Source organism: Micropterus salmoides, unplaced genomic scaffold (assembly GCF_014851395.1).
Source record: "Micropterus salmoides isolate LMB-PRFRI ecotype aquatic unplaced genomic scaffold, ASM1485139v1 Ms_hic_scaffold_5, whole genome shotgun sequence".
NCBI classification, from domain to species: domain Eukaryota; kingdom Metazoa; phylum Chordata; class Actinopteri; order Centrarchiformes; family Centrarchidae; genus Micropterus; species Micropterus salmoides.
Window position 1 is genome coordinate 10,504,687 of NW_024044237.1, and position 10,600 is coordinate 10,515,286.

At 42.0% G+C, this 10,600-nt stretch overlaps 1 protein-coding gene across 1 annotated transcript; it reads right to left on the minus strand.

Annotated features, from left to right (window-relative positions):
• Nucleotides 1-8,000: 8,000 nt before the first annotated feature.
• On the minus strand, nt 8,001-10,543 carry fgf20b (fibroblast growth factor 20b). The gene is made up of 3 exons (XM_038699834.1): nt 9,683-10,543; nt 9,268-9,371; nt 8,001-9,112 (listed from the first exon to the last, which is right to left on the minus strand). The coding sequence occupies exons 1-3, from the start codon at nt 9,969-9,971 to the stop codon at nt 8,867-8,869; spliced, it is 639 nt and encodes a 212-aa protein (XP_038555762.1). The 5' UTR covers nt 9,972-10,543; the 3' UTR covers nt 8,001-8,866.
• Between the last annotated feature and the right edge of the window lie 57 nt (nt 10,544-10,600).

Consider the following 10,600-nt stretch of genomic DNA (forward strand, 5'->3'; position numbering starts at 1 on the left):
GAGGATCTGAGCTTTGCTGCAACGCCTGTTTGAAGTTCCCCACAACATTTTGGACTGCTAAGACTCCCAGAGATCACAGCGAGAGCAGCCACAGCAGTCAGCTCACACACTGACAAGTCAATCATATCTCTCATATCTTCTCTTTTCTTTTTATAAAAGTCTGTTTTAAACTTGATCTGGGATCACAATCATCATGACAGCTGCGTAAACTGTTTGAATCCATATTCATGCACCTTTTACATTACACACTTTATGTAGCAGGGATGTAATTATGGATTGAATGTAGAGTTTGGAGCGTAACAGATTACAGGTCTATTGATTCACATTGATTCCTCTGAAGTGGTTGTCTGTGTTGGCTGAGACTCCTTTCTGTTCTCCAAAACAACTCCAGCGGCACGCTTGGATCACTTGTGCCTCCTAACTCGCCGGGGCTTGTTCATGTTTAGCCCTGTGATTTATTCAACGTAACTATGTAAGAGCTACAGATTAATGTACTGTATGGTAAAGCCCTGTTTAAACTCTGTCTGTGCAGCAATCTTGTCAAAGAAGATATCCTCTTCACAATTACTAAACACACTCTTCTGAAATGGAAAGCAGCATTTTTGTCTGTTTAATTTAAGGATTACTTGACAAGAACTGATCAAAGCGCTGTGCAAAACTCTATGTAATATAACAGTCTTTCTATTACAAATGAAAAGTTGAATTCATTAGCAATAAACACACTCTTATTTATCTCAGTGCACTCAGGATTTTGCTGCCACAGCCTCACTTGGTCTGGTTTGACCAGTAGCTTATGGCTAATATGAGCAAACATAAGTGGTTTATAGAGAGCTGAAGTCCTGACTTCACAAAAATGCTAGCTTCTGTTCCACTAGCTTCTTCAACTCAAAGCAATCTGTCAGTCAGCATTTGTTGCATCGGCCTTTCTGAAAAAAATGTAGGGTGTGTCTGGGGTGCATTTTCCTTATGTAAGAAGAATCGGCATCCACTACAGCACTTGCCATTAGAAATGGTTTCATGGCTTTATCTCTATCCATAAGATTCACCAACAGTCTCTTTTCTTTATCACTTTCCCCGACTTCTTAGCTGCCTAAAAACATTGATGGCTCCTCTCTGTCCTGCTGTTATTACAAACATGTCTGAGCTACCTGCAGTCCCTTGACTTGCCTGTGGATTCTGGAGCCCGTGAAGGTCTAGGGCCAAAGTTAAATTGTGTTTGTTAAAGACTGCTCAAAAAATAGAAACAATGAACAAACAATGATGTAACCATACTTACCTTATCCATGCAACATATTGTTGAGTATGATTATGTTCCAAGGCTGGATTTTTAGTTATATGCATATAAAAAGTTAAAAAGTTTTAAATGAACTTTTCTTACTGCTACTTGTTGCAGTCCCGCAGTTGGCCACTGAAATAAATTTGCAGCAAAGCAAACTCACTGCTCCACTCAGCACTATTAATACATCCATGTTGTGGTCCAATTTGCCGCGCCCTAAGTCAAGTTGATGGTGGCTTTTCAAAGTACTGGAAATGAAGGGAAGTTCAACATGCCATTATCCTGTAATCACCACTTGTGGCCACTTTGGCCAAAAAGTTACACAGTCTCGCTTTAAACCCTAAATAATCATATATTTATATTCATCATTAAAATGAAATTGCTGCAGTAAACTTAAATCACATCACAGCTAAATTGCATTTGACATAAAACTACTTATATATTAGTATTATATAATAGTTATTTGTATAACTTCTGATCTTCTGCAGACACTACCTCATAAATTGTTTGGTGCACGCACTGAGACAAACTCAGACTATTAAAATAACTGATTTGAAAGCTGAATCCATTTTGTTATCTGTCTTTGATGATCTGAGGGAAATGCCGCTGCAGCCTTGGAGCCTCTCCACAGGATTAAGTAGTCAATCAAGCTGTGGAAAAGTTTTGTTAAGTGTTTCTGTTATAACCTTAAATCAAGCAGTTGCTGTTTTGACCGAGAGGATGACAAACAACATCCTTTTGAGCCTGTAAGAATGTTCTGTGGTCACAGGTAGGAATAATTAGTGGTATTCTCCAGGTTTGGACGTTAGCCAAAACCTGGCATTTCTTCTGCCACTGTGAGCTAAATGTACATTGGGTTCAAATAAGCTGAAATGGGCAATAGACGTGCAAGGTTTCACGGTAAATTCTTCTCGAGTATCGTTTTTCTCTTCCCTGTCTTTAAGTCGCTTGCTCTAAGCCCTCTTTTCTCTCCTTCTCCCCCTGTTTTGTTATTTTACCTGGAGGTGCAGGTGTGAAAGGGTGAGGCCGTGGAAAAACATTCGATTCCGTAAGCTTGTCATGAAGGAATCCATTGACTGACCTCTGCATTTTGGCACACAATGACAAATGGGTTTGCAATTTTCCGCCTGACTGAGGGCAACAAAGCACATTTCCACTTTCACCGGCAGGCAGTGAGAGTACAGTCTTCCTCTGTCATGCTCTTTAACCAGGAGAGAGAGCATTACACATAGTTGGACTCTTTACTTTGGCGTCTGCAGCTCTTATGGTCAAAATAGACAGTTACACTCGGTATGATCTATCAAGACAAACATACTTACGTGAAAGCCTGACTTCACACAGTGAGGTAATCTGTTGATGAAGAGAGGAAACCTTGTTTTTCTTGCATCAAATTTTAAGGACTACTCCTAAATTTAGAGAATCATTTCTTTTTTTGTCTATTATGCATCATTAATTGTCACGAATCTGTGAGAGTTTGATTGTTGAGATTTTGTTATAATGGCTCATCTGCGTGCATTTATGTCTGCTGATGTGACATATATTACCTGCTATCTACTGAGGATGTTCCATAGTCACTACCTGTTGGGTGACTTTCGTAGTCTAGTGTGTTTCACAGCTTAGAAACTTCTAAATGACATGTGATGTTTGCATGTTTTGTGTGATACTGGTTGTGGTTTTTAAGGCTGTGTTTTCATATATTGCCTATTCTACTGGTCTTGTTTTTAAGTGCATTGCTTGTGATTTGTACTTTATTAAAGAACCAGTGTGTAAGATGTAAGGGGATCTATTGGCAGAATATGGCAGAAATTAAATATAATATTCAAAAGTATGTTTTCATTAGTGTATATTCACCTGAAAATAAGAAATGGGTTTTCTTCACTTTAGATTAAGCCCTTTATATAGGTCCTCTTCTACAAAGACCGTCATGTTTGGCCGCCATGTTTCTACAGGAGCCGAGAATGGACAAACCAAACACTGGCTCTGGATAGGGTCTTTCTGCGTTGTTAAATGTGTTGTGACCACAGTAGGTTCTTCTGTATGCTTGGAAGGGAAGGGTGAGGCAAGGGGTATTCAGCTGGCTGCAATCTGCAACCTCATCGCTTGATGCCTCTAAAGTCTACACACGGGTCCTTCAATTGATGAATTGTATATATATTTTTAAATTTAGTGGCAGTCTGCTGAGCTACACTAATGTCCCCTGGGAATATACAACAGTTTGTGTGTTAGTGTTATTTTGGTAGTGGCAGCATGTGTTGTCTGCTGTGACTGACTTCTGTCTCTTCACTTGGCAGGGGTGACCATACTGGTTTTATTATGAATACAATTAATGAATCTAATCAAAATTGTGACATGGTCATGCCATGTGTATACTATAAATGAGTATGTGTCTGTGTATATGTGTTGAGTGACCACATGAAGAATATCTTCTGCACTGAAGAGACAAATAGGGATTGTGGAACGTGAAATGAAATGAAATGGTTAATGGGCATGATTTTCAGAATGCATTTTCCAAATTAAATTTTTTATTGTCTAGTTGTCTTTTATAAAACCGATATATGAAACACAGATATGTAAATAAGCTGGCATTTCCCCAAACAAAAAGAAAAGTCAAAAAGATAAGTCTTCATGACTTATGTTCTTAATGTTCTAAGATTTTTTTTCAAATATACACATTGTTCTAAGTGACTATTACATCCATTAACTCTAATAGCGTTCAGCACTGAGAAACATCTAACTCACATCTCCAAAACTTGCAGAGCTGCACACACTTTATGTTGTTTTTCTCTGCGGCGTACATCCGTCTTGTTTATGAGTACACTGCATCGCTAACGACGGCTGGTAATTCCACGCTGCTAACCCGTGTTTTCACTGCTGATTGAATTGCTTCCAAAGCCTACAAGAATGTTTAAAGTAGAAGCTATGGAAATGAACCAATTGACCTTTTTTCTGACCCTAACGATCTCCACGCCCTGTGGGTGCAGAAACTGTCTGGCGGCAACAGAGTTGGGAAATCAAAGGGATCTATGCTGTTATTAGTGCAGTGGCGCTCTGGGACCTACTGACACTGCTTCATCGTGGCCTCCACACGCATTATTGTCAGCTATCCTCTCAAAATGATGATTTAATTTCATAATGAGAATGTCATACTACAAGATCATGTGTGCCCTGTCTTGGCTTGATTGCTACTAAAAATTAAGTGTGAATTATAAACTCGCTGTGTATGTATGAACGAGCATGTGTGTGTGGGTCCTGGTGGGGCAGTCCTGCCGAGCAGTCCAGCAGGGCGATTATGTCCTGTAGGGATAACCTGTCATGGTGCTGAGAGCCTAATTGATGCCTCATGCTTTTCAGGGGGCAATTATAGCGCCCAAATGTCAAGACCTAATTTGTGACTCTGTAATGTGGACACATGGGCCAGAGGAAGGTGGTGACACGGCTGCTCCGGAGGGACTCACACACTGGTTTGGTCAGCAGATGTGAGGGGCTGGGAGGGGGTTACACCGAGAAGGCTGGAAGAGATGGAGAAGAGAGCTTGGTATTCTTCAAAAACCTAAACTGAATGTCCAGTGCAAATAATGTTATGCAGAATGCCTCCTCTCAGATTGTTATATTATTACATATTCCATAAATGGAATATTATTACCGATGCATTACAGCTGCACTGGTCAATATTCTTATGGATCAAATGACTTTGTGAGATGTGAAAGAGGTTACTCGTAGTGACAAACCTGTAACGAATTGTCATTTGACTTTGCAGTTCCCCTCAGCTCTGAGAAACGTTTTGTCGCATCTTTAAGCTCCCTGTTTTGGTTTTACTTTCTCTCACATCATCCTCAGGAGCAGCTTTACGCTACTTGCCAAGCATCAAATTACAGATGACCAACTAGAAACTACTGTATACCTTTCAAATCATTGTATTGTAGTAAAACATATTCTAATATTGCTCTTTGAAATGAGGCATAAACTACAACAAAAGGGAAATCCTAAGTAAAGTACAAATAACTCAGATCAGAACTTGACTGCAAAGGATTACCTTTTAAATAAACCACTGTCAGAATCCTGTTATCTGAATAAGTGTATATCACAGTACGTCATCTGATATATACAACTACAACCATCTCCCATTTACCTCTTGTGGACCTGTCTCTGTATTTGTGTGCTGTATTGGATTCTACAGATGGCAGCTGTGTGTTGTTCTTCAGCCCAGCCTCCTCCAGGTACTGCGTGTTCAGATCCTTTAGTTAAACATAACACTGTCAGTCACTGGCAGGGCCTGCAAACGCACCATAGTGTTGTTCACTATGTGTGCCTAAACAGAAATGATCTTCTCTTTTTTATTTTTTTTGTTCTCCACAACACCTAAACATCGTTGTTTTCTACTAATGTCTCCATGGAGATGCAAACAGAGGAGCATATTTTCCACTGGAGCTGACAGCTTGCGATGTGGAGTGTCAGTAAATCAGGTATGCTGGTCTAATTGCCGCTTGCGGAAGGCAGACCACAAAATCCTCTTAGCTCTGATTCTAAAATAGATTGAAGTCAAATGGAGTACAATGCAGCAAGTGTGGAAGATGATGGTTTTTTTTACAGGTCACATGAGTGATGGATGATTGATATTTGGGACCACTGGCTCCAGATTTTGCCAGAATGTCTCTCTCGCTGTGGACTCGGATGAAAGCCCAAAAGTATCAAGTGGATAACGCTATACTTACACTTCTGCTGTAATCCCTATAAACACACATGCAGCTCATAATTTGTGCGCACGGCAATTTACTAAGGACTAAACAAACAACAAAGAGCCTGAAATCAATAGTTGCAGGATTCAAATGACACAAAGCTGCAGACACCATCCCTGCACAAACACACTCTTAGAAGTGGCCACGGCTTTAGAGCAACAGGTGAGCTTCTCGGCACCTCCCCTGTCTTCCCCAACGCAGCCTACTAAATATAGAAATTATGCTCTCTGATAATTGGGGGCAGACAACAAAGCCGGCTGTATTTCCACCCTCCTCCTCCTCCTCCTCCTGCTGCTGCAAAGGCATATCCCCAGCTGACAAACAGCAGGCCTGAGATCAGAGTGTGAGAGCTTGAGTGCTGAGGGAACACCTGCACTGTCTGGCTGGACTGCGAAGATAGACACAGAAGATCATTGACTTCCACACCTGCCCCGTGGACCCATGCCATGTACACACACACACACACACACTTGATTGGGTTTCCTAGAGAGCTCTTTAAGGCCGCCGCTGAGGAGGTGATGAAAGTCAGGGAGCGTCCATTAAGTGTGTGAGATGGCCCTCCAGAGTGGGGACGGATGAGGGGTTTAAGTGTTTTCAGCGAGGAGCCACAGACCACCTGGAGGAGGTGGAGTGGAAGGAACAGAAGCGTCTGTCTCAGGGCCAGGTAGACTCCAAAAACATCGGTTAAACAAGTGCCAAAGAGCACTTCTGGGCATCAGGTATCGCAAGTCAGGATTTCCAGCGTGTTTAGAGAGATGACCTTCAAAATGTCAAAAGGGGGGCAGCGGGGGTTACGCTCTTAGATTTGCACAAAGTCTGCTTTTCATGGCCACAAAGGTAATTGCAGTCTCTTTGGAGGTATTGCAATGACAAAAACAAAGCTGCAGGTCAAAGTCATGGACAAACTATTGTGGCAACACACCTTGAAAAGTTTGGATACGACAGGAATGAATCATGCCCTGTCCCTCATTTTCACACATCTGCAAAGCTACAGAAAGACGAACAGCTGACAGTGTATCTTTCCGAGAACAAGCGCCAGAATCCTTTTGCATGTTGTAATAGGCTTGCGTGTGTTTACCCGGTGGACAGGGGATGTCCACGTGCACACAAGTTATAATACACTACGGGATGCTGTCATTAATCGACGACAGAAGCGCGTTGATGTTCAAGGTGGGAAAGTCCCACAGTATCACACTGTAGACAGGAGAGAGTTGGCAGCAGGGCTGACTCCCCTTAGACACCCCCACTGGCTCGGCATCACACACACACACACACACACACACACACAGGCTGAGATCACAGGCTGAGCTTTCATGCTTCAACACAGATGTTCCCCCAACCATGGAGGAAAGTTTGCAGATATGAGATAGTGGCTTTTTAAAAATAATAATGAGTAATTCAGCCCCTTTGTACGTCCTAATTCCAACTATAACAGACTTTCAGTCAGTTCATCTCTTGTAAAAAATTACCATTAATTAAACATTTTTAACACAAAGAAACAGAAACTGTCTGAAAATAAATGTTTTGGCCACTTTGACTTCCATTATTTAATAAGACATTTCAACAAGTCTGCCGTCCTCAAACTGTCAGCAGAGGTTACTTAATCTTTATCGCTGTGACCTCCACTTTTATACACTAGCTAAAGTTGCTGGGCCTGAGCTAAAGGTCACATTTTATTTGGCCCTGATCGTGTTGTTGCGCAGCGTCTACATTCAGAGGATTCACGAGGGAGGCTTTGAAGTTTTATGCGTGCATCAGGTCTACAACTCGTCTCTTGGCATAATGGTGTCCATAAAGAAAGACAACATTGGTCTCGTAAGCTGGTTTATATGTTTAAACTCTGAACGACAAAGGCAACCAGTGCATTATATACTTCTTTTAAAATATTGCTCTGCTAAAAGTAAAAATGTGGGTTCTTCAAAGGAACATTGGTTGGATGTGGACACAGTGAGCAACTAACAAAATACCTTATAAAAAACATTCTGATCACATTTTGAGCAATTTATTACTTGTATTGTCATTTTGTTGACTTCAGATTCCTCCCGTAACACATGTAACAGTAGTTTGGTTAGAATTTAAGTGTCAACATTACAAAGATTTTTAAATATTCGATTCACAGTTGCCATATTGTGATAAAATGCATTTCAGATGTGGATATCTTTTCCAAATATTGCCAGTATGTTTCATATTTTCAGTCATATTACAGTATATTGCTAGTTTTTTTTCAAAATAAAAGACAATGGTACAGTGTCTCAGTCTTTATATAATCAGTACAGTTTCTAGTGTTTTTTCTATATTGCATGTATCTAACTGTAAAAATATATTCTCAAATAAATAAATATATAACATAAATATATGTATCTAAAATGAATAAATAAATTGTTACATTTTAGCTCTTTTCAAACAGTTCTAGACACAGGTAAGAAAAAAAACAGAATTCCTTCAAAGTCCTTCTGAACAAACTACGGCTCTCTGACCATTTCATGATAGATTCCCACGGCCTCCACGTTGGCTGATGTCTCAGTCTGACTAGAGAGATGCTCCCTGACCATTCAGCACAGTTTCCCATTCATCTCCTATTCCACGCAGGTACTTTTTAGGGTTGCCCAGCCTCTAATACAAACGACCCCCTCATGCAGAGTGTGCAGACTTTCTGGCCTGTCTTCCTGGCTGCTGAGAGATGGCCCGTGCATTCCTACAAGAGGCCCCCGGTGCCTTTATCCCTGCTGGTTGGACTGCTGTCCACCAGCCTGCACTGGCCACATCCCAATGCATGCGTCCCTCTTCTCTTGTCTTGCTCCCTGCCTGACAGGGCTTTAGCAACTATTCCTGAACTGGACCAGGCCTCCAGGTCTCAGCTGTGTCCCAGGATATCCCTGTACAGCTCTGGCACACGGTCGGGGTCCACAGGCCTGGGCAAGAAGTGTGTAAACTTCTGGTGCCGCCTGGATTTAGTCCCGTCCCTTGGTGTCCCGTCTTTATTTAATGCCACAAAATAACGCGTCCCTTTGTCTCCATGTTTGTAGAGGTTGGAGGAGTAAGTGTTGTACCAGTTCTCCTCAAACTGCTCCCTGAAGACACATTCAGCTGTGAGCTTCTCCTGAAAACATCAAAAGGCACAACATAAGAGAAGTCCTGGCTAATGATGAAGACATAGGAAAACACATTTCATTATTTGAAATTGGAAATGTGGTCAAACATCACATGGTAAAAATGAGGATTTGGGCAACAGGAATAAGCAAAGATGGTACTTACAGACCCATACAGCTCTCCTTTGTCGTTCATCCCCAGGTAGAGTCCACTGTCCACCCCTCTAATGCTTATCAACCCAACAGCAAGGCTTATGAATTCCAAAATACCTGAAGAAGAATAACACAGTTGTTCTGTACAGACTTTGACAAAGATGAAAGGAGAAGCTCAAAAAATCTAATTCAGCTCTGACAGCAGGCTTTCGGCAAATTTAATACATTTTAATAAACACAATTAGGCCTCTATCATAAGCTTGTTCATTTCATCAATCGTTCTCACTCTTTTCTTGTTATTGTTCTTATTTTGATAATTATTTGTTTTATTTAATTGTTGCTACCACTGGCTCCAGATTGACACTTTCGATTGCTTTTTATTTTTTTGCTATCAAAAATATATATTAAAAAAATAGTTCAGGATTTACCAAAACGACTGTGGTCCTTCCTCGTCCCTTGCACTGTGCCATCTGGAAGTATTTCCAGATGAAAACCAGTCCTGCAGTATAACTGTCTCCTCCTGAGAATCCCTTTGAGGTGCGTTAAATCCGCCGGGGTGCTTCGGGAGAGCCTGTCCCCAGGTATGAGGTGCTCCCCTAGTAGCGTCGGACTGTCCCCCAGAGGGGTCAGGAAGAAATGGGACCCGACCTGTGAGACACCATCGATGCCGTGCAAGACGCCTCCAACTTCCCCCAGAGCAGCAGCAGCAGCAGCCATCGCGTCGAAGCTCAGCGGGTAAAGTTCAGTGAGGAGGTCCGGAGGGAGCGCTCTTGCGTAGTTGACTACCTGGTTGCCACTGTCACTTATTGCATGTTTACTTCCACCTCCTCCGTTACTTAGGACAGAAGGACGCGCAGATTTCTCTCCCCTGACATGAAACACTCACCAAACATCCGCTGATGGTCGCACTGATTTCTCCTTATTTCTTTTTTTATTTACCACTGCGTCTTCATCAGTTGGGGGTGGGCTGCATTTGCTGCTCAGATAATCCTCATGTTGCATACCTGTTCACAGCGGATGGTGACGCCTCAGTGGAGCCATGGAGACACAGCAGAGGAAGATTCAGTACTAGTGAGGGCTGCTGACCAAACGCTGCAGTGCAGGTACAGGAGCTCCTGGAGGTTTTGCGCTCAAAGTGGCAGGGGTGGTGAGGCAGGTGCAAAAGGACTAGTAATGGGCGGGGCTGTCACAGTTCAGACGTGCCTTGGCAGGGATTTTTTTCTTCTCCCAAAGCATATAATAAAAGACACACAGGGAGAGAGAGTTGCTGGTGGTCTGAGGGCTTTTAAACTGAGCATTTACGTCCCTTAAAATTCAAATTAAATCCGTAAACACAAACTATGTGA